We start from the raw sequence: 23,468 nt of genomic DNA, 5'->3' as shown, positions 1-23,468 counted from the left end.
GGGAGCGCGCCCCGCCGCCGCCCTAGGCCCCGCGCAGAGCCCGCGCCGCCGCGCCGCCTCCCCCTTGTGTCGGTGTCGGCATCGGCGTCACCCCGCGCCCCCCGCCCTTCCCTCCGCCCCGGGCTCGGGCTCTGGCGGCAGCCAATCACCGCCTCGCGCCAAACCTGCCTTCAAAACTCGCCGCCCAATCGCCGCCCCCGCAGCCCCCGCCGCCGCCAATCCCGCCGCGGGCGCCCTGCCCTGCGCTGGGCGCTGATTGGGTGGCCTCGCGACCGCGGCGCTCATTGGGCCGCCCCGGGCGACTTCTGCTTCCCGATTGGTTGGAGTGCGGGGGCTCACTTTGACAAAGACCATCCTCTTCCGCCGCCTGCTCTCCGCGCGTGCGCGGCAGGTGCCGTGTGCCGCACGCGAATCCCGCGGCCGCTCGCTCCTCCCGCACGCCTCCTCCCCGCTCCGGCGATTGGCCGCAGGCGGCCGCGCCGCCTCTGTTGACTTGTCCCCTGCGATTGGCTCAGAAGCTCCCTTCTTCTTATTTTATTGGGCAGCTCAAGTGTCACTCAAGTCTGAGTCTATGACGGGCTCGCCTACTCCTTGGGGGTGGGGCTTACCCGCCGCTCCTCCCTTTCCATTGGCAAGCTGGGGTGTCAGTCAAGTGGGGCCTGATCGGCGCGAAAGGCGCCGCCGCCGCCCGGGTGTCGCGCCTTAAAGGGACATGCACCAGTGCGGGCCCCCCGGCGGACATGGCGGCGGCGCGCGGTCATCAGTGCACGGTGAGGCTCGGCGGCCGCCGCTGAGGGGGCGGCGGCTCGGGGGGAGCCTGCCCGGGCCCCGCTGCGCGGCGCCGGGGCCGCCCTGGTGATGAGGGCCGGCGGAGCCTCCTCAGGCGTGCGGCGCCGCGCCGGCGGTCCTTGCGGCCGGGAGGGGAGAGGCGGGCCCGGGCCCGGGGCATTCGCCCGCGCCTCGCCGCACCGGAGCCGCGGCGAGGGGAAGGGCGGGTGATCCGGCCGCCGGGGGCTTGGGCGGGAGCGGGTCGCGGCGGGCTCCGGGAGCCGCGGCCGGACACAGTGCGGGGCTGGCGGCCTGCCCACCCTCGGCGTGCCGTAACAACGTGGACGGTGAAAGCTGTCTTGGCTTTCAACTGCAATGTATACATATTAAAGCCCATCAAATGCGCACGCCTCTTTTATAAAAGCGACAGGAAAAGAGGAAGATACTCTGCTATTTAAACCAGCCCTCTCTTCCTGTCCTCGTGCCAGTCTCTGGAGAGCATGCTTGTAAGCGAATGGGAATAAAATGTTGTAATTCGGTTTATTTTCAGAAATAATTCGGAGCGATGACTTTGAAAACGCCTATTCCAAAGCCAGAAGAGGCTCAGTTAAACCCCTGACTGTGCAACTAGGGGTCAGTAACGCTAGCACAGCAAGCTGCTGCTGCTGCTCCCAGTGGAGGGTGGGTAACGGGTTTAGCGTCTGCTGCTTCCCATTCGTACGGTGAAAACGTTACCTTAAACCTCAGTATAATTTCGGTATGTACCCGTTTCCTTAGTGCGTGCGTGAGCGCCTGGCTGATTTGGAGGTAATGCACAGGTGATTGCACGCAGGGGACTCGAATTTCCTCGTCCACCTTCCTCTCAAGGTGCTGAGCGTAGAGATGCAACGGGACCCGTGTCTCTACTTGTGACAGATGAACTGAAGAAACGGAGGCAAGGCTGGAGCAAACACAGCGGGCTGTGCTGAGCTGGGTGGATGGAGGCTGCCTGCCTCCACCAGATCATCACCTGAAATGGAAGCTTCCTGTTGGGTTTCTCATTTGACATTTTGGCTTGATGTTTGTACCTCTCGGAAGTCAAGTGGGTTTTTTGGTTGGTTTTATTCGTTGTAAGTGGCCATGTCTTATGTAATACTTTGGAGGAGTAGAGATAGCGGAAAGGATGCAGAATGATGGTATGCAAGATATGTCTCTTGAGGATTCATGGTTTCAGGTCTCAGTAGCTGCTTGGTGAGCACCCAGCTCGATGTTCTCCATTGTGTGTCTCCTCCTCTGCAGTGTGGTCCCATATTTACACCTGCACCAGTAAGAGTGGTGACAGAGTGATCGGAGGACTCCTATGTCCTTCCTGACCAGTATTTTTTCTAGCATGTATAGAGAAGGATGTCAGAAAACTAGTTTGAGTCTTAAGCAGATGAATGTGAGCTGTTTAATTAATTTAGTTAGTAAAACAAAACTTTTAGGAAAAAAGCTGCGAACTGAAGACTTTTTCTATGTGTTGAAAAAAAGGAAAAAAGCAAACTTTACGCTTTGAAAAAACGTTACGCTTTAAACTTTGAAAATAGTTGCTTTTAATACATCTGGCACACTACAGCAGAAACTTAACAAAAAAATCCTGTGTTCTGCCAACATTTTTTTCCCCCTATTTGATGTAATGGCTTGACTAAGTTAACTTTTTTAAGTCTGCTTTTTAACTAGAGTTCTTATTTAAATTTAGAGCACTCCTGACTCAGTTCTGTATCGGGCATGCACAGACAGCACTTAAGTTGGCTTCTGGGTGATAGGGGCTGTTCTTCCTTCCCCACTCTCCCAGTAATGCAGTACTGAGGGATGAGGGCAGGCTGCTAATTGAGATTGTCCTCCAAAATAGCTATTTTGGACAGTTTCAATAACTGGGTACTTGGATATTTTATGCTCAGTGAACTCAATACCTGGTTATTCTGTTTTTTCCCCAGTCCCTAGATAATTTTCCCCTATTTCAGCTATTTTTATTTTTTTAGCTGAGCATGAGGACTACTCGGTGTCATTTAAAGGATTACCAAGCTTCAATTTTTTTTCCTGTTATTATTTTTTTTCCTCTTCTGAGCAGCCATATAAGAACTTGCAATACACCCACTCTAATTTAGACCCTTTTCCCAGTGCCAAAGTGCTAGTACCAAAGGTGCTGACTTGGTGCCTTCATGCTTTTTCTGCCTCTCTGGTTCTACAGTTTGTTTATAAATCTTTGTTATTTTTACCGTCCAGGGATCTAGCCAAATTCTGTATGATAATGAGAAAAACATAGAGCTTTTTTTCCTTTTTCTTACTGGAAACATTTGGTATTCCACTGAGATTAATAGCCTTCTGGAAAGTTTTCCACTGTGTGCTGTTTTTTACTGCAACAGAGAAGTAACAATGTTATGGTGGGTCGTTTTTACCATTGACACAAGTTGTTTGGTTTGAAAAGTGTACCTCTGCCCCAGGTTGCTGATTCTTATTTTAAAACTTTCCAAATGAGGCTGTGTCTTCCCTTCCCGCCCCATGTTTAGTCTTTGGGAGCTTCAAGAGGTCACTGCGTGCTACTGGTGTGTTAAGCTATCCCTGCTCTGGGTTTTTAATGTTCCCTTTTGCATGCTTGAGTAGGCAGGTGATACACAATGGTAACAGCAATGGATTTTGGGAGGTAATGTCCTCAGACCTGTGAAGGTTAAACGTCCTCAGCTCGCTACCATGACATAATGCCGGTGTGCGTAGCTCCTTGTGGGACTGCTAAGCTTCTTCGTCTAAGATTATGAGGCTTTAGTGTGGCTTAAGGAAAGACTATAGGGAGTACCCAGAATGAGGGGAGAAGGTAGCAAATGTGGCCTAGCTGAGATTCAGAACAAATATATACAGTTCCCTGATTTTCATATGTTGGGGGGTTTTTTTATGTTTCAGGGTTTTCCTGAGCATTGCAGCATGATGCTCCCTGTGAGAATTTCCAAGAGCAGAAACAGACTTATAATTTTTAATGACTTGAGAGAAATTGAGAAGAGCAGAGAATTGGTGTGATATTTGAGTCTGAGATTTGTGATGGGGAATTCCTTGATGCTGTTTCATAAACTTTCTCACATTTTTCACTTAGGTTATTTAGAAGTTGCTATTTGTGAAACAGAATATAAGCCAGTCTTTTTCTTAAACATATAAAGAAAATATACAAGTGATTATTTAGACTGAAGCAAAGAACGATTGCCTATAATAATAGACAATATTTCAGCACAATTTTTTCAGTATTATATTTCAAGCAGATATCTGTACTGACTATTACACTATTCAAATTAGGGCCTGTACCCTGCATCCAGGTGAAATTTAGAAGACATGCAACTAGTTGAAAGCCTGTATTTGTTTTGCTTTGTGTAACTTGGTGCTCAAGTGTTTGAGTATGATAGCTTTTTCTTTCAGTTAGTCTGCTGTTGGCTAGAAAAATGTTACTTATGCCAGTAAAAACAAACTAACTCCTGTAGTTTGGGATTTTTATGTAGTTTTTTTTTTAATTCGCAGATAAGATTTTACAGGTGAAACAAAGACATCTAGGAAAATTGTGATGCTGGCAGCCCTACTTTGATTTCAAACTGATTCCCCTTTTCTTTTGACTGTTTCATGGGATACCTTTGATTTGAATCAATAGCAGATAGTATATTGGTATTTGGATCAATAGTTACTGTCGTTTGGGTTGCTGGGGCTTATGTTGCTGCTGTTATTCTATTGCCTGCTGCATAAAGTACTGTGTTTTGCTGGGTTTATTTTTACTTCATTATTTGGTCTTATTATTTTGTGTTCATCAATTCAGCATCCTGTAACGCTGATGTTATTTTTTGGAGTGAGGTTTAGGTCTTGATGTTAGCACCTAACAGGCTTTCATTCGGTTTTAAATCCACACGTTCTAGTTAGACCAGTATGGCTGCTGAGCATAAAACAGTGTATATATACATACATACAAAAACGTGTTCAAAATATTTTTATTAATATATTCTTAATTAGGGATTAGTGTTTTAATTGGTTTTCCGTGGTAGCAAAAGGTCTTGTGCAAATGCAGTTATTCCAAGAAAAGCAATTATGTTGTGTAGGAAAACGTTATAAACACAAACTGCAAAGCATTCATAAAACTGTGCTTAGAAACACTAATTGATACATTCAGAGTACTTAGGGTCCTAATTTTCTTGTCCACAATGAATCACTTCATTTATAAGAGGAAATTAGCTATGTATAGGCTTTAAATAACTTACAAATTTTCTTAATTTTTTCCCTGTATTATTTTTCTTCCTCATAACGCGTTTTGGGCTGTTGTCTAATTTGCTATGAGATACTTACATAAATACTTACTGTATTTTGATTTAGGTCACAATATGCTCCCAATAATTTGTATTTGCAGAAGCTTAAAAACCCCCTGCCAAGATCAGCAATTGCTCAGTTTAATACTAGTGAAGTAAATGCTCTGTGGAAAGCTGTAGGAGCATTGCATCTGCCTGCAGCCCACTTCTCTCTTAGGTTACCTTCAAATTCTGTTACTGAAATGTTTAGTGGTGGGTACAGTTGAGAGAAATTACTCTTGCATGTTAAATATAAGCATTCATATTTTATTTAATTCATATACACCAATCTGAAAGCTTAGGCCAGGTAGCCAGTTTTTGAGTCAAAAGCATAAACAAGGTATACAAGTGCCGTGGCTCTTTTGCTTAGAAGAATCTTGTTAGAAAGCACATGGTTTAATGGTATCCCAACTGCATAGCATGTTCACAGCTAGGTGGTCCCCTCTGGTCATTGCAACATCCAAAACACAGCAAACATTTGAAAAGTTGATGTAGACTGCTGGGAAATCCGTGGTCTCTGTGGCTGTGTCTTTGAGAACAGTCTCAAGCTGACCTAACAGCACGTTGTTGCTCAGAGGCAGAGGTACCTTCCTGGCCGTGATCTGCTGCTGCTTTTCTTGCGCTGATACCACTAATCAGGTGTAGCATAAAGTCACCTAGGTGTTTCTGCTGGTGAGGTACAAACTATTCGTGGAAGAATAGGAAAGATGAATTGAAGCCAGTGGAAAAGAGGGGTTGGGACTATGCAGCTGGGAGAGTGAGGTGAGAAGAGAGTGTGTCCTCTGCCCCATCTACAGTCAGTGAGCTATTACATTAGGTGAGTGGATGTAGAACTGGTCCTGGGTGTGCTGTATCAGGTTTGGCCACCTTAGTACAGTATTTTGTGTGCAGTACGTATAATCAGTAGTTAAAAAGGCGGCTATCTTCCAACTGGTGTATTACCTTCTCACAATAAGCAAGAGACAGTATAAGTAGAAAACAAAAGTGGAAATTGGAAACTAGTATGGAAAAGATATTTTCTTTCTGATACCGTTTTTAGTGGAGGGGAGTTGGATGTAAAAATAACACAGCCTTAGGCTGTAAGGAAGGAAATACAGCTTTTGAGGTATTACAGTCTCCTGCAGCAATACTTCTCCGCACCATCTAATTGGATTCTAATTTTTTGTTGTGACAGAGAAACAAATGGGCTGAATAACAGCTTTGTTTTGTTTTCAGGGTGATCTACACAAAACTCATAACTCTGCATCAGCCACAGATGGACTCTCTGCAACTTCATACATACAATATCCAAAGTACAAGCCATTTATTAATTCAGATTTGCTGCTCTCCCCACGGAAACCAGTAATTCCATATCCTGAAAGCAACAGCAGAGGTAATAGTTCAGTCAAGTTGTTTTCTTACCTGTTTCCAAATCATGCGGTGAAATGCTGTATGGCCGCACCTACAAAGGTTTCAGTGTTTTTATTCTTTTATCACTTCCCAGTGATGTGCAGGTCACCTGTTTTGTAGGTCCTTTGCAGTTCTCTTTCTGAAGAATACCTAATGAAAAAGGTCATCTTACAGCTGAAGAAAGATGCTCCTCTTCAGTAGTAGAAAGCTGTAAAAATGGCCGAATACTTTGTGAAATTGTCTTGACATGTTTTCTCCAGTCCTCCTCTCCCTCGGTCTTTCCTCTTCTGAGCTCACAGCTGAGTTTCAAATAAGGAGACTTTAGTCCCCAAAATGGTTTGGAGCAAAGGAAGAGGTTTGGTGCTGCTGCAATGGGAAGGCTTGTTATGGGCAAAGAGTGTGGCAAGAATATTTATTATATCAGTGAAGACTTAGAGCATACAGAAAGAGTATTATGTGGCATAGTGCTGAACAGAGAGATCACAACACCAAAAAGGAAGGAGATTTTACTCCCATTTATTCTTCCTTGTTTCTAGGCTATTCCTTTTCCCTCCTTTCCCACTCTGGTCCTGGTCTTCATCTCCAGATAAACAGATTTGTCTTGCCTGACCTGACGTGAGCAAAACCATTTTTGGTTAGTTTTCTGTTTTAGTGAATTGGCTTGTCATGCAATGAGGCGTACTCCAGAGCTGCCTTGGGGTAAGTACGGGAGGCAGCAAGGGGAGCTGGGAGGCTAGAGCAGGATCGATCCTTTGATGTGAGCTGTTTGGCTCAGGGTCATTGCAGAAATACTTCCTTTAAGACTGGAGTTGCATGGAGGCTTAAGGGTGTGAAAAACTTGATATAGGGAGAAAAGTGAGATGGATTTAGGATGAATCCTAATATTGCCCAAACTAAGTAAAAAATCAGCGTGATAGGCTCAAGTCCCTGTCCCAGTAACATTATTCATGTCTGAATTTCTAGAGACTTCTACATTAATGACCTAGTAGATGAAATTTCAATTCTTGAAGTGCTATTTAAAATGCAGTGTCTGCTCTCATGTGCTCAATGCCATCAGTTTTGGGAGTGCTGTTGACACAAAACTAAAGGAACCTTGTGACAGATAAAAAATTGAATGTGCTGGAAAGAGCTTCCTTATGAATTACTGATGCAGGCATATTTTTGTAGATTGTGTTGCATGTTGCATTAGTGACAAACTTTTGACTTCCAAGTTTTCTATTGGCAACTTTTTTCAAGCAGGGAATCTGCCAACTCTGAAATAAGTACAGGTGGAGGGAGACAATCTGATAAATTATATCCCTTTTTAAAAATTATGGAAGGTCTTTATTTTCAAAAATGTTCAAATATGAATACATACTAAAAATTAAACCCAACAGACAGATCATCCAATATCTTATTCTTTTTGCATAGGTTTTAAAAATGCAAAAATGTTCTGGAGTGTATATTGTAGTTAAGGTTAAAGATATGGGAATTAACTTCAGATGGGAAAGTAGATTTGATCGTTCTTGGGGGTCCTTACTGCTCCTCCCACTCCCTAATTTAAAAAAAAATCATATTGAAAAATCTTGAAATTGAGTATAGTAAATTCTGCTTGTTTTGTTTTGAATTTCTTTGTGTTGTGTATGTGTGTGTCTCAGCATGCATAGTTGGGTTTAATACTCTAATAAGGATGACTGAATACTTGTCATTGTGTTGGGTTTCACCTTTGTGTGTTTGTTTCTTGAATTGCTTCATTCCTGTATTTTGTTAGTCATTATTGTAAATACACAGCTATTTCAATTTAGCTGTGAGGATAACAGTAACAAAGCTGTCTGTAGCTTCAGCTATGCCCATTTCAACTGAATCCTGGTAACAGTAACATAAGTAAAGAGAAGAGGGTACAGTTGGTGACTCTGATCCTGCAAACAGGGCCAAGCTATCTATAACTTCTCCTTAACTGTGACTGCTGTCACCCACTTATTTACTTAACAGTTACCTTAAAGCGGGTAGTTTTTATTGATGTGATACTCTAATGTACTATTCTGCATTTCAAAATTTGATGAGTTTTTACTCTGGAAAACTCATGCCGATAATTATTTTTCCTTTTTTTGTAATCTGATGCTCAAACAAATATGCAGTCCCAACTTTTCTGTGCTCATGCATTTGGTAATAAAGGTGGTGCATTCTTTCTATAGAGTGGGTTTAAGCACAAAGGAGTGGGTTAATGTGACCTCACAGATTAGTCTGCTATATGAGCTGTCTGTACAGATGTTCCTGTGTTTTACTTTAACAGGACTGTATTGGGGAAAGGGCTTATCATTATGGTTTGCTTTGCAAAATTAAACAATACAGCTAAGAGACGTAATACATCAGATTACCAGCAGATGGTCTGATTGCAAGGTGATGCGAGTTGTATTACAAGTGCTTTTCTTTTTGTGGTGATGAATATATAAAGGTTTTGTGGAGTAATTGTTAAAGCAGGGAATGGAACAGAAAGAGGGAAAGTTGTTCAGCTCAAAGGAGATGCATGTCTTGGGGGAGAGGAACACAAGTGCAAAAACAGAAGAATCAAAGAGTTGACGGAGAAAGAAACGTTTTCATAGCCCATCTAATAGCTAACCTTTATCCTACTCTGTGACTATTCATAGGAGCGTTGTGTTTGTGTATTTGTTGTGCTGGCATGCACTTGTAGAGTAATAATAATAATATAGAGGACTGCCACTATTTTATCTAGTTGTGACCTTTCATTTCCTTTTGATAAAGAGTCAAAAGATGCACTGTTTGCACTTAATCTACAGAATATTTACATGCCTTGTTCTGGGAAATGGATGCATCTTTCCCCAATGTTTCAGATGGTGTGCACCAAGGGCATCTATTCGTTTCAGACTAGTTTTAGAATCAGTTATGGTTTAAAGGGAAGCAGGTTTTAATTCCTGGAAGGAGTCTTGGATGCTGGTAAGGAACACTCTTTCTTACATTACATGCTTTTATAAAAACATTTCAAGTTCAGTGTTATCTTGAAGTGGTGATTTAATGGTATCTAATGAAAGGTACTTGCTCAATTACAGCAATATTTTCTGCTCTGAAGAATCTCCAGGAAAAAATTCATCGACTGGAGTTGGAACGGCTTCAGGCGGAGGAGAATGTAAAACACCTCAGCAGAGAAACAGCAGACTATAAAAAAGTACTAAGTGAGCAAATGCAACACAAAGAGCATGACAAGACTGAAGTGTCAAAGAAAAACCAAGGTTGTTTGCAAACTTTATATAGATACTACAGAACACTGATGTGTATTAAACTTGAGTTTATTAATGCATAAAACTATTCTAATTGACTTTGTTCAGCATCTTTTACTTTTCAGTGACACGTGGGGTTATGAAGAAATAATTTTAAAAGCATACTTTGTTTTAGGGATTTGCATGCATACAGAAGTTCATTAGGCTTAATCAGTGGGTTTCTTTAGATGGTCCTTTTCTTTGTTTTGGAACTGTCCTGAAAACATAAAAAAAATCCCAGGAAGAAGCAGTGCATGATTTCACTTTTCTGCCTTCTGTTGTCTTCAGAACTGGCTTCTCAGCTGGCAGTTGCTGAGTCTCGGTGTAGCCTTTTAGAGAAACAGCTGGACTACATGAGAAAAATGATCCAGCATGCAGAAAATGAGAAGTCGCATCTCTTGGAGAAACAGGTGTGTTCTCAAGATTATCTCGGGATTAAATTATAAAAATCATGAACTATGTCATGATTTTTTGTAGTTACTATAATTTTAATATATTTAAGTATGCATGTCTATTTCAGTTGGCCTTTGTATACTTAGGTGTGGATAATTTCCCTGCTTAAATTTCCCACTCCTATCAGGACCCTGGTATTTTCTGCCTTTGTACACCTGACTCTAAGGCAGTATCAGGCTCTGATATTAATAAGAATTGTTTGCCTCTGCGTGATTGGTGTACTGCAGTAGCTCATCTTTACCCTTAGTGTTATACCCACATGCCACTGGAAAAAACCTCCCTTTTGTGTTTACACTCTTCAGATCTTTGGGTATTTTCTTTACTAGTACTGCTTTCGCTAAACTGGGACTGAAATACTGATTCTGCAGAAATAATAGTAAAACTTCTATTTCCCGCCATCAGTGACTGTGGGATTTGGCCTATATCTAAAATGAGCTTGAATTTTGTCTTATAGGAGCATGGATCACTTAGAGCTCTCTGTTCGTTGGTCTCTGTGGCTGTCCTGTTTCAGTCTATTAAATATTTACTGAAGAAAAAAAATTAAGAAAGTTATCTCTAATAGCTGAGTAATGAGGGGTTTTTACCATGTTGGGTTCGGAGGGAGGGAAGACTCTGCAGAATTCTCTCTCATCTGAATCTGTTTGAGTGTGAGGTTCCCAACATTGATGGACCAGGGGCGCAGTTGCTCCCTAATTGTAGCACCATCTAAAATTGCACAGAGGAGGTAGTAGTTCCTTTGGACTGCTTATGGGCCTCCTTTGAGCTGCAGGCATAAGGCTTACTACAGATGCTCTTGTTTTATTGTGCTTATAATTGTTTTGCTTTTCACTTCTCCCTTCAAGGGTTCGTTGGAGAGAGATCGGCTTCTTGATCAATCACACGTTCAGTCTAAATTGGAAAAGCTGGATATGCTGGAAAAAGAGTACAGCAGACTTACCACAATGCAGTCCATAGCGGAGGTCTGTCATTTTTACTGGATGCTATATCAGATTTACCTTGTTTATTGTAATCAGCACCTTATAGCTATATGTCAATAATAGAGCTGAGCAAAACTTTATGCTGTAGAGAAAGACAGCAACTAAACATCTTTTTAAAGCTGAAGTGTTGTAAAAAGTTGCAGTTATTGCTGGAAGTCTACATGGCCACATAGGCTTTAGGTCACTACACTTTGTTTAGCCTTAACGGTATCTGTTGGTGTTCCTCTCTTGTGGTTAGCTGGTGCATAGGCATGCAGGATTGCGGATGTTCCTAAGCTCCCAACTTCCGAGTTGCCTTGCATGCTACTGAATGCTAGCAGTTACATTCTATTATGACCCAGATTTGACTTGAGTTGTGTGGGTTTGATGTGTTTGGTTTTTCTTTTATCCATTTGCCTTCCTCCTTAAGAAACACAATTATTACTGGTTATTTTGTGTGCAGAATTCTGGCATTGCTAGGCCTCTAGCACTGGCTGGCTGTCAGTGGGTTTGAACCAGTCTGCCTCTTCAGGATTCCTTTTGATTTGGTAGCTTTTAAAAATTCAACATGACCATGTTTGGTCATGCTCTTTTTGTGTACCCTCTGTGGTGTTGGCTTCTGAAGTCCAGTCCACATCCTACCTCTTTCTGCTGCTGTAGAGAGACCATGAGACTCCCAAGCATGGGAACTACAGAGGGCTTAACCAGGGAGAGGCTTTCACCTGCAAATTTCTCCCCTGCCCCCCCAAAAAGGAGCAGATAGTACATGATTAGATTGTGGTATTGAGGACAGCTCTGGACTCTTACCAAAACTGTAGGCTTGCAACCCTGCACACCAGCCCTTAGTAGGTGCTGAAGTAGATTTTCCAGGAGTACATAAGGAGATGTTTGATTGATAGTAAATCTTTAGCTAGTTGGTCTGCTGCAGGACCTTTAGATGCTACAACTATTCTTGGAAGTCCCTGACCCCAGGCAACTGTAACAAGCTGTTTAAGATCTTGACACCCCATTGTGGTGAGCTGCAGTTGTGGAGTACAAGTGCCTGCGTTGTTTACCTGGGGCAAACGCTTGCAAAGAGAGATGAGTGTCTCCTGGGCCTTGTTCACTGAAAGCAGCATTAGGTTCCTCCAGGTTCAGAGTTGAAATAACTGGTTCAGCAACTGGAATTGCCTTCTGCAGGGCTTTTACCACATTTTTGACTGATAGCAGCTGGAGTTTGGTGGTGCTGGGTTGTTTGTCTTTTTGTGCCTGGCTAGTGAAAATAAGTTCAGCCTAACAGTTCTTCCCCCCCCCCCCCCCCCCGATCAAACTAGATGTCTTTGATTCTTTGATTCCTTTGGGAACTAGTAGCTGTCACAATTAAACCTGTTTTAGTGGAATTGGGTGTTAAATTCACACAATTTTGAATCAATTCTAGGAACTGAGAGAGATCTGGATTTAGCTGTGACTCAAGGTCATTTTCCTTGTGATCATTATGCTGTCATGAGCCACTTTCTGATCGACAGGTCTGTCTGCCTCTGTGCTTGCAGGCTGTTTCTATGTGAGCATCCATGTGCTGTTACCTTATAGTCCTGAAAGGGTCACTGCACACTTTGCTCAAAACAGTTGCATCTGTTGCCTCTTTGATCTCTGCTTTAGTTGTGGCAAGACCACAGGAACATTTGCAAGTTTAATTTGAAGCAAGAAATAGATAAGAAAGACTATTGCCATACATGGTGTGCTGAAATGGATGGAAAGTGGTGAGATGGCTACTCGTGAGTGAGCAATGATTTAACTGCCTCTGATTTCAGACACTCTGCCAGAGCACAAGTTGTGTGTGGGTCTTACTGAGAGCATTTCATCTCTGCAGAGCCACTACCTGGCCCTATAAGTATTACCTTCAAGCAATTTGCCAATGTTAATATTGGTTGTAAAAAGGAAATGCTGAGACTCCCATTCATGTGAAGTACTCGTAATTGGAGTACTTGCATCAAAAGCATTTTCTGGTGTATGTTTATTGCAACTGTAGTCCTGCAGTGCAGTCTCTGGATAGCTGACTGAGAGGGTCTGAACACACCTGTGTCTGAGGATGGAGTTAGGGGATGGGGTTGTACCCTAAAAGTGCAGTTTGGGCTCGTCTTGCTTGTGGCCAGATGGCCAGAATGTGAATATACGTGTAGATGACACGTTTTGAAGAACTGTAGTTGGTAGTAATTGATCTTTTCTTAATGCTAACAATGAGACTTAATAAAACCCCCCCATTCTATGAACAATAGAAGTCATGAATCCTTGCATTGTGTTGTGGCTATATGCTACCTACACCTCTAGTTTTTCCTCTATCCTCTGATTGCCAGGTGGTGAGAAGCAACACCTGCCCTGTTCCAGCTGGGTATATGCTGACTGCTCATCTGTCAGGCAGGTGCTAATTTGTAAGGTGGTGAAGCACAGAGGTAAAAGTGGTCTTCACATTGGAGACATTTCCTCTCTGGTGGAACTAATTTGGATGTTTATCGCAGCAGCCAATTTTTACAAAATTTAGGTGTTCCGTATCTTTGAGGTCTCATACCTTTCTGTCTTCTTTGGTTAAAGTTGTTTGAGGGACGGGATGCCATCCAGAGGGACCTGCACAAGCTTGAGAAGTGGGGCCGTGTGAACCTCATGAGGTTCAACAAGGCCAAGTGCAGGGTCCTACACCTGGGTTGGGGCAACCCCTGGTATCAATACAGGCTGGGAGATGGATGGAGAGTAGCCCTGAGGAGAAGGACTTGGGGTACTGATGGATGAAAAGCTGGACATGAGCCGGCAATGTGCGCTCACAGCCCAGAAGGCCAACCATATCCTGGGCTGCATCAAAAGCAGGGTGGCCAGCAGGTCGAGGGAGGTGATTCTGCCCCTCTGCTCTGCTCTGGTGAGACCCCCCCTGCAGTACTGCGTCCAGCTCTGGAGCCCTCGGCACAGGAAAGACAGGGACCTGTTGGAGCGGGTCCAGAGGAGGGCCATGAAAATGATCCAAGGGCTGGAACACCTCTCCTATGAGGAAAGGCTGAGAGAGCTGGGGTGTTCAGCCTGGAGAAGAGAAGGCTCTGGGGAGACCTTATTGCAGCCTTCCAGTACTTCAAGGGGGCTTATAAGAAAGATGGGGTCACACTTTTTAGCAGGGCCTGTTGTGATAGGACAAAGGGTAATGGTTTTAAACTAAAAGAAGGTAGATTCAGACTAGATATAAGGAAGAAATCTTTTACAATGAGGGTGGTGAAACACTGGAACAGGTTGTCCAGAGAGGTGGTAGATGCCCCATCCCTGGAAACATTCAAGGTCAGGTTGGACGGGGCTCTGAGCAACCTGATCTGGTTGAAGATGTCCCTGCTCATTGCAGGGGGGGGTTGGACTAGATGACCTTTAAAGGTCCCTTCCAACCCAAATCGTTCTATGATTCTGTGATTCTATGAGTGAGGTGACTGCATGAAACTTAATTTCCCTTAGAAAACAGGCAAAAATAGGCATTGAAATATTTTATTTCTATTTTTTCATTGAAATTTTTTGCAGCGGCTACTGGTGACTGAGCAGAGTGGTTTTGGTAGCCCAGTGCTGACCTGCAGCGTGCTTTCCGTGCCGTGCTGCCTTACATGATGGGCAGCGTGGCTGGGGAGCGTCTGTGTGTTTACTGTTAGCTGGCCCTCTGGCCTCTCCCTCTCAGTGACGAACCAGTAATCTGCGTAATACTTTCTTCTATAAGCAAGAAAAAAAATTTCTTTTGCGAATATAACTTGGATAGATAATTTCTAACAGGGTCTATCACTGATGACACAGTAAGATATACTCTTGCTGTGCAGTTTGAGGTGCACTCTGCAGCTAAACAGCTGGCTGAGTGAATAATCAGCCATTTCGGTACAAAAGCATTGGCCCACCTTCATGTCACTGTTCAAACAGAAGATTTGCTTCAGTATTTTCACATTAAAAATTCTGTCATATTTAACAGGTTAGACAGACCACATGAAAATCAAGAATTGTTTCACATACTGTAAAAGGTAGAAGATGATTTTAAGTCACCTGGAATATATCTGATTTGAATGAAAAAAAAAATAGTCAAAAGGGTTCTTTTATTCAACAGAAAAAGCTGGTTCCTTTATATAGTGCCTTTGTCCTCAATGTTTATCCAGGGTTTTGCCTTTTAACAACTTTGTATAACAGCTGGTTACATTAATGTTGCCGTTAATGCTTAAGTAAAGCAGAATTGAAATATTTACTACCTCAGTGTGTAGTGGGTTTATAAACAAACAGAAGTGTACAAATACAGCTGTTACTTTGAATTTCATGCTTTTCTGCCTTCAGTTTCATTAGTGGCTCTGTGAATAATCAGTCTTTGGGGGAAGAGAAGGGAAGTTGTTTTGTGTCCTGGAGCTCTGGATTGTTTTTTCACTCTGCTATATAAAATCAGAAAGTTATTTGATAACTTTCACGTTGGGAGTTTAAGTAAGCGTATCATGCTTAAACAACGTCTTCATCTTATCGGAGGGTTTATAAAGAAATGTGTGCCTTCCTCTTTAACCCTTTTCTTTGAAAAGGGCTTTCAAAAGAGTTCTTACATGTTTTTACCATAAAAAGATGAAATCAGTTTTGCTTAAAGATATCTCAGAGGCATGATATAAACTTTCCTCCCTCTTCTTTATTAGGAAGGTGGCTAGATGGTCAAAAATTCCTCTCTTCTAAGAGTTTAAGTTACAGATATTGGCAAAAATACTGTTAGTGGTCTAAATAAAGCAAGTCTTCTCTCAGCTTATGGTGATACATGTTAACCTTTGTTAGCCCTTTTGTAGTACAAAATCTTTCAGGATAATGTACACAAAACAACCTACTTTCTAGGGGTTTTTTTACAACCGAAGAGAAAGACAGCCTTGTGTATTGCTCTCCCTGTAGGCTGTGACTTAAATTCAGATACCAATTGTGGAAGTAAAAATAGAAAAATCAATTAAGTTTTAAGCATCAGCACTTGAGTGCAGTATTTATGCCTATACAGACAAAATGTCAGCAATCATTCTAATGCTGAAGTCTTCACTTAGGTTTAAGTCATAAATTGAACTCATATGCTTTTGCTCAAGCTTTTAGTATTGTAGGCTTCAGGAAAAAAAGAATTGTTTCATTAGTAATGCTATTATTTTTATTCAACTTTGACTAGAAAAAAATGAAAGAGCTGGAACAGAAGCTTCAGGAGGAAGAACACGCAAGGAAGCTTGTTCAGGAAAAAGCAGCTGAGGTAACCAACAGGAAATTTGTTTTGTACTGGTATGCACTGTAATTAGCTCTTCCTTTCCATCAACTTTTCAGCTAAACTAGCTGAAAGTGCCTCCCATATACAGAATAATGAAAGTCTTGGTTTAGTCGTCGTTCCCCCCCCCCCCCCCCCCCCAAGTGCCAAATGTTCTGAAATTCTCTGAGCTTTTTTGGAAACCTTTTTCTAACAGCAGCTGTGCACTGAAGCTTGATTTCTTCAATAAAATAAGCTAGTTGGAAAAGAGGAGTAGAAATTCAGACTAATTAATAGTTGAGGATGTATGAGGATCTCTACTTTAAATAGATCAAGGTCAACAAGTGTGCTCCCTTGCTTACAATTGTACCTAGAAATATTGTAGAAGGAGGCAAAAAAGAGCCAACATACTATTGGTTATGAGCCCATAAGGACACTGGTCTTCTCCTACCCTTGAAGTGTTGTGTTCATTAAATATTCATTGTGTGCTGAAGAAGTATGTACGTAATGTGTTAGGCTCTAGCATTAACCTTTCCCATAAGTTTGGGAACAGGGGGAAGGGTGTCTCAAATTAATCGTGAATAATTGCTCTGTGAATACTTCTAGTTGAGATTGGTTAGGAGATGATTTGTACAGCCATGCCATAACTTCCTGTTGGAAGGAACAGCAAAGCATATAGAGCTCACAGTTGACTGTGAGAATCCTGACCTTAACTCTTTCAATAGATGGTCTGGGGTTTTTTTACTGTCAAATTTAATAGAACAGAAGGAATAGTTGTCTGTTAACTATATGCCACGGGATCAATTGAGCAGGGTTGGGTTGCTCAACTTCCCTAACATTTTGTCAAGTGTGAAGCACAGATGATGTTTTGGCACTTGCCTGCATGGGTGTAATGCAGTAAGACTAGTTGTCTAACTCACTGGGGTTAGTGATAAGTAGTGCTACCAGAGGAAGTATTCTTATTTAACATTTAAATTGACCTTGGACTGCTGCAGAAAAATCCTAAAAACTTGCAGCCCTTGCTTTCAGAGAGCCTGTGTTTTAAAAATTCTTGGTTTGCATTTCTCAGCTTACTCTGTCTCTGATTATCTATTAATATAATTCCAGTAATTCCCCTTATTCCCTCAATTAAAGCTTCAGACAGGCCTGGAAACCAACAGACTACTGATTCAAGCAGCATCACCATTGCTTTCTCCAAAAGCAAGAAAACCCCGGAAAAAAACTAAGCAGCCAGAGAAGGTAACATGAGGGGAAGAGAAGGGCAATTACTGAGGAGTTAAATAAGGGTGTGTGCATGCAATCAGGAAGGTAGGCTGCCTCTTTTATTACAAGGCAAAGGGAAAATGGGTTTGCTGTAGTGTCATCTTTGATAAACATTTCTCTCTTCTCTCCTTCCAGGAATGCTCTCCTACAAGCCATCTCACTACGCAGCCCCATTACAGACTGTGTCTGGGTGACGTACCCTTTGTAGCTGGGAAGGTGAGCTGCTTCATTCCAAAGCTTAATGCTCAGTAGCTGCAGCTCCTTAAGCGGCTTTGGCTTGGTGCGCTCCTGACACCCAGTGGTCAGACCGTTTCATTTTCTTTGACTCCCTTCTTCCAGTTTGTCTTCTAAAGGCTTGTTGAGTATCGATAACTTGCTGAAGTGGCATTTCCAAAATAGGGGTCCTCTCTATGCTGCTAGTCAAGCTGTTCTTGTTAGTGCAAATTCATTCAAACAAAAAAATACACTCTTGGCAGCAAATAAAAAATCTTACTGTTTTTAAATGTTCTCCATTATTATCAAGTAGGTTGTTGAGAATGCCATTTAGAAGAAGTCTCTCTTACTTTTCCTTCCAGTCTACCAGTCCCAGTCATTCAGTTGGCGCCAACGTGCAACATGTCCTGCACCTGATGAAACAACACACGAAAGCTTTGTGTAACAGTCGTGTGGTGAATGATACTCCACTAGCAAAACCCATCAGTACTGGTCATCCTGCCAGCAAAAGCAGAAAGTCCTCTCTGCCAAAGGAATCTTCTTCATCCCAGGAAGAGCTCTCAGAAGTGCTGCTGACTTTGCAAGATGAATTTGGGCAGATGAGTTTGTGAGTTTGGCATATTCTCCGTTGCAGATTATGAATGTAGATGCTTTATATTTTTGCCTTTTGCTTTAAAGTTGGAAGGTTTTTCCTGAGAAAAGATTTAGTTTTGGGAAGTCTCGGGCATATAATCTCTCTGTCCTACTGGCTGCGGAGGCTGTCATTTATTTTTGCAGTTAAAAATAAATTCTGATAAACAATCTGGACTGCATACCTGTTTTTATATGCAGCAGTATCAAATTTGTGAGGGGTGAGGGAGAAGTGTGGTAACAGCCCCTGATGCAATGGACAAATACTCCATTAAAGGACAGCTTTACTAGTAATTTTGCTTGTCCTGGTTAACAGAACATGAATTGTTATTCTACTGCACCACTGCAGTAGATACAGGTACGCAAAATAGTAACTGAATGAGCACTGAGATCGTGCCCTCAAGGGGTTATTTGGTCATTTTGAATGTGTGAAGCTACTTACATTCTTGAGACTTCGCATTGCAGCAGCCTGCCACCAGAATGTGCTACTGTAATAATGCTGCTAACCGGCAAAACTGTTCTTGCTGGTTCGTTATGGTATGTTGAACATGTCTGGCTGCTGATGCTATGGTTTCCTAGAAGTGTTATTTCTGAACTGGCTGTACAAGCACTAGAAGCCGAGGAGTCTGATGCAAGCTTTGTTCTGTCTGAATTGCATGCTAGTGATCACCAGCAGCTGTCAAAGCTTGTCCAGGAAGCCCCAACCGTTGCAGTGAGGGAAGATCTGGAGAGGGAACTTGAGGCGCTGGTGGGAAAGATGGAAGCAAAGGCAGACCAGATCAGCAAAGTCCGGAGGCATCGGTTGCAGGTGAGTTACGTTTGACTATGTTCATATTTCTGTAGAGTTGCTATCTTCAGGTTTGGGGTTTTTTTTTTGTGTTCTATCCTAATTTAGCAGTAATTGAATAAAGCAGAAATAACTACTGTAGAGCTGTAGTGCCTAGCTTTAGCTTTGATGTCCCAAAGTTAGCCTGCATACCTTCATCTTTCTATCCCAGTATTTCTGCAGGAGTATCCTTTCTGTCTTACCATGTCACCCTTGTGCCCACTCTTCATCCTGTCCTGGGCAGAACTTTCGCATTTGTTCTTGCATTGCATTTTACACTCCTCTCATCCCCAAAACAGGGAAAAGATAGTCTACTGTACGATAGCAAATCCCACAGCTGTTGAATTCTGTAAGCATAGCATAAGCTGGTTAGGCAATACACAAGCTGAGAAACAGCATATAGGGCTGGAAGGTGTGAGTTTACTTCCTGGGCCCCCAGTGGTCTGTCTGGGAGGTATTTCTGGTCAGATATCTGATGTGTCAGGAGATACCTCTGTTCTGATTGATCAGACTCACTCCTGGCATGCATAAAACAGCTGTGCTGAATCAAAGCAACCGCTTTGCGTGAGGTCCGTAGTGACAACCAGCTGCACAGACAGTGGGGGAAAGCCCTCGTGTGAAATGTTGTTCTTCACATGGAACTTCTAGGAACCTAAACTGTATTTAGAGAGATACCTAGATTCCCAGGGGCTTTCACTGTTGAGCTGAATCTTTTAACAGTTCTCCTTTGCTTGGAGTAAATGACCTATTTATGTTTCGATTTGCACTTTATAAAACCTGAAATACCTGTTTTAGTTTAAAACAACTTTCAAAATGTTTTATATAGTGTAGCCTCTTCATTCAAAGCTATAAAACCTATTGGTTCCCTATTTTCTCTAATCTTCATTCATTTTAGTGAAATTCTTCGAAAGAGCTTAACCCCGTGTGTTTAATCTGGTTCAGTTCATATGAACCAAGAAGATTCACCCTCATCTGATGTAACTTATACACAAAATAGGTACTGAGAGCACTGCTCCTGACATCCAGAATGGCCATGTGAAATGTTTTCTAACAGAAGCATTACTCACCTTTGATCTCTTATGATCTTCAGAGGAACTATTGCAGAGAAACAGATGTGTAGTAGTTCCCAGTAGTAATGATTCTGCATATGCTGAGGCTTCTGACTAGCTATTGACAAAAGTTTTAGGAGTCAGCATTTAAGGAAATTGCTGCATGCTGTGAACTAGGAGGAGGGAGCACCACTACCTGAAGCGAGGGGAACCGTGGAAGCCAGCCATTTTGCGGGTTGAGAGTATGAGTGTGTCTGCACCTTAGACTCTGTCCAGTTCCCCATTGAAGCTTACGCCAGCTCAGTCCTTGCTGCTGAGTACTGAGTCTTACAAGCTGTGATTTACAGTGCTGTGTGTGGATACCAGTTCTTCACCTCAGCAGAGTTTTGGTATTCTTTTTAAAGCTACATCTCTGACAGTGACTTGTTACTAAAATCACTAGTATGTGTGTAGAAAAAATTGTTTTGTTTGGCGTTTGTTTTTTTTTTTAATCACTGGATGGTAACAGTGACAAATCAACTTTTTGTCATATGTAACTTTTATGTTCATGATGGAGACATTCCCCCATAATCAACTTGTTGGTTTTTAAAGAGATAACCTAAGTAGTTCAGACTATAAGCTGAACACAGTTCTAAAGATGCAAATATAGCAATGTTGTGTAAGGAAAACAAAATATTTATTATTCAGGGTGACTTGGGAGCACCCATTAGCTTAGCTGGGTGAGATGAGTGGTGGGGTATTTCAGCTGTGTGAAGAATTGCACAACATAAACTGAAACAAGGTCACTGCTTAATGTTTTTCTTTGGGTTTCTCTTTCAGCTAGAGAGACTTAAGAGAGAATGCAAGTCCAAAAAGACTTCTGCTAAACAAATAAAAGACAGCAGGTTCCCTGTTAGTGAGGTTAAAGTAACAACTACAGTAACCACAAAAGGAAAGAATGCTGGTCTCATCAAAGTGAAACCTGGAGAGAAGAGTCGGAAAAATCTCCAGTTGTTGAGAGACATGCAGACCATACAGACTTCACTACAGAAAGATGATATCAGCTGGGACTACTGACTGTTCTGCAGGAGATGTTCTTGACACCATCCTGGTCAAACTTCCTCACATTCTGGATATAAAGCAGCTGCCTTTCTTGCTGTGTGAAAGAGACTACTGTATGCTAAGTGCACTTTTCAAATATGGGCCCCAAATTCTGTCTCCGAGTTTGTATATATTATGGTCTAGTTAAAAACGCATTCCATTTTTAAGGTACCCAGCCACTGAATCTGAACGTAGGTCTCCACCAGTTCCTTTCGTGTTATGGTTCCAGCAGTCCTTCCATTTTCTTTCAGAACACCAAGCACCACACATTCACATGGGTTGGCTTGTGTGAAATGCCAGTGTGGTTTCACGCTACTGTCGAACTGTGCATTGGGAGGCTTCTCAAGACACATCTTGTTGGAAACGATGCTGCGACCCTAAGTCTTCAGGGCTTTTGTCAGTTCTGTTCTGTGTGCAGCTGCAATTACACAAACTCTGAGAGCGTCTAAGGGAGAACAGGTAAACCTGTTAAAGGTGTTCTGTGGAGCTCTCCTCAAAGCTTTCCTAGTTCTTGTTCTGCTACATTGCATTAGTTGGCATTAATGGCAATGGATGTTTGAGTACTCAAAAAAGGAGCAAGATAACTTTTCCAAATCATTTTGCTTAATGATTGATTGAATTTGGTTTTGAGTTTGAAGAGTGAAATTTTTCTGCAGAAATCCTACTTTATGAAAAAGCTACAGGACAGGGGATAATATCCTGTCTCCTAGTCCACAGCTTTGGGTGGTAAAGGAGTGAGATAAACCACAAGTGTTTTAAACTGCAAGTGCCTCAATCATGCCATTCAGTCCTGGCATCTTGCTTTTAACTTGAAATACGTGCTTTGATGAGCTATCTACTTTGGTAGTGGTGCAATTCATTTTGCACTCTTACTTGCACAGCTCAGTAAATGTTATTTATTATGTTAATAATGTAAAGAATTTCCTATTAATGGAATGTACAGAAGACCCAGATTACCCCTTTATACAGTTGAAAAATAATAAAGCCAGCTTGCCTGTTGAATGAATTGTGGGAAAGCTGCACTTCCTCTAAATTAACTCTGTTTGCAGCACTGTGCCCCATCCAGTGTGCTTTTGCGGTGATGTGACATCTCCCTGCTCAGGGTGATGAACGTGAGCTGCTAGCAAACTGCAGGTAAGGTGAGAGTCAGAGTTGTCCACCCTTGCCTGTAGCTGAACAGGCAGTGAACTCTGTAGGGTCAACACAGGCAGAAGGGATTTGAGTTTTAATGATCTGTAGGTGATCCACCCTGGTTGCCTCCGAGGCACAGAAGGTTTTAGCTGTGCAGGGAGAAGTCAGAAGCTGTTAACCAAGCCTGGAGCCATCCCCTTTAACTTCATTTATGTTAGAGACACAGGCTCCAGGTAGCTGGAGTAGCCACTTGGAGAGCAGTTCATCCCAGAGGTTCCTAAAGATCAGTAGCTGAAACTACACTCGGTAATTTTCCTTGGGAAGGATCTCTGGGGAATCAGCTTGCTTGAAGATGGGTTAACTTCAGCATTACCTGAGGCTGTCCTCATGCAGCTCCTTACTGATGGAGGGCTTAGGAGTATTCTAGGCTCCATATGTGCTGCATACAGTGAATGAGGTGCCCAAGTTGGAATTAAGACTACTAGGGGTGAGAGCATCAAAGGAGCAGGCACTGAGTTGATCCCAAATCATCCCAGTGAATTTGGCCTTAACGTGAGTTACATAGAAAAATGTGAATCCTCCTTTTACACAGAAGTTACTGTGCTAATGCACTGTAAAGTGCAGAAATTGTTTGATTTTTTTTTTAATTGTGAAAGTATTTTTGTAGTATTGAGCAGCTAAGCACTGTATCAGTATTAATACTGGTCTGTATAGGATAAGAGAAACTTGTCCAAAGATGAATTCTGTTTTCCTGTCATTCTGAATTTCAGAGTTTGGACATTAGCATCTTGCAAGACCATCTGCAGAAGAAAGAGAGATTTGGATTCGACATACTAAATTTTCAGTGCTATTTTATTAATGTTTGCAAGTCCTTTGGAGAACCACATAGTTGAAAATAAGAGCA

The 23,468-nt window shown here is 42.3% G+C and overlaps 1 protein-coding gene across 5 annotated transcripts; it reads left to right on the top strand.

Moving 5' to 3' along the window:
* Positions 1 to 641: 641 nt before the first annotated feature.
* On the top strand, positions 642 to 23,284 carry CEP57 (centrosomal protein 57). 5 transcript variants are annotated; one of them, XM_072850677.1, is made up of 12 exons: positions 657 to 770; positions 1,319 to 1,401; positions 6,312 to 6,468; positions 9,533 to 9,712; positions 10,028 to 10,149; positions 11,035 to 11,151; positions 16,304 to 16,381; positions 17,507 to 17,611; positions 17,771 to 17,851; positions 18,211 to 18,455; positions 19,142 to 19,286; positions 21,173 to 23,284. In XM_072850677.1, the coding sequence occupies exons 1-12, from the start codon at positions 713 to 715 to the stop codon at positions 21,407 to 21,409; spliced, it is 1,608 nt and encodes a 535-aa protein (XP_072706778.1). In that variant the 5' UTR covers positions 657 to 712; the 3' UTR covers positions 21,410 to 23,284. The 5 variants fall into 5 exon arrangements, with proteins under 5 accessions (XP_072706779.1, XP_072706778.1, XP_072706777.1 ...); XM_072850676.1 differs by having other exon boundaries at positions 1,319 to 1,449; XM_072850679.1 differs by lacking the exon at positions 1,319 to 1,401 and adding an exon at positions 1,636 to 1,849 and having other exon boundaries at positions 702 to 770; positions 21,173 to 23,283.
* Positions 23,285 to 23,468: the final 184 nt, after the last annotated feature.

Source organism: Ciconia boyciana, chromosome 1 (genome assembly GCF_034638445.1).
Source record: "Ciconia boyciana chromosome 1, ASM3463844v1, whole genome shotgun sequence".
Classification (NCBI taxonomy): Eukaryota; Metazoa; Chordata; class Aves; order Ciconiiformes; family Ciconiidae; genus Ciconia; species Ciconia boyciana.
This window is presented reverse-complemented; position numbering and strand designations above follow the sequence as displayed.

Bases quoted from the DNA above. Each gene is read 5' to 3' on its own strand.
- CEP57 (XM_072850676.1), top strand. From the start codon at position 713: ATGCACCAGTGCGGGCCCCCCGGCGGACATGGCGGCGGCGCGCGGTCA. The intron at 9,713-10,027 runs GTTGTTTGCAAA...TGTTGTCTTCAG, and splicing joins AGTGTCAAAGAAAAACCAAG to AACTGGCTTCTCAGCTGGCA. The intron at 18,456-19,141 runs GTGAGTTTGGCA...ATTGCATGCTAG, and splicing joins GAATTTGGGCAGATGAGTTT to TGATCACCAGCAGCTGTCAA.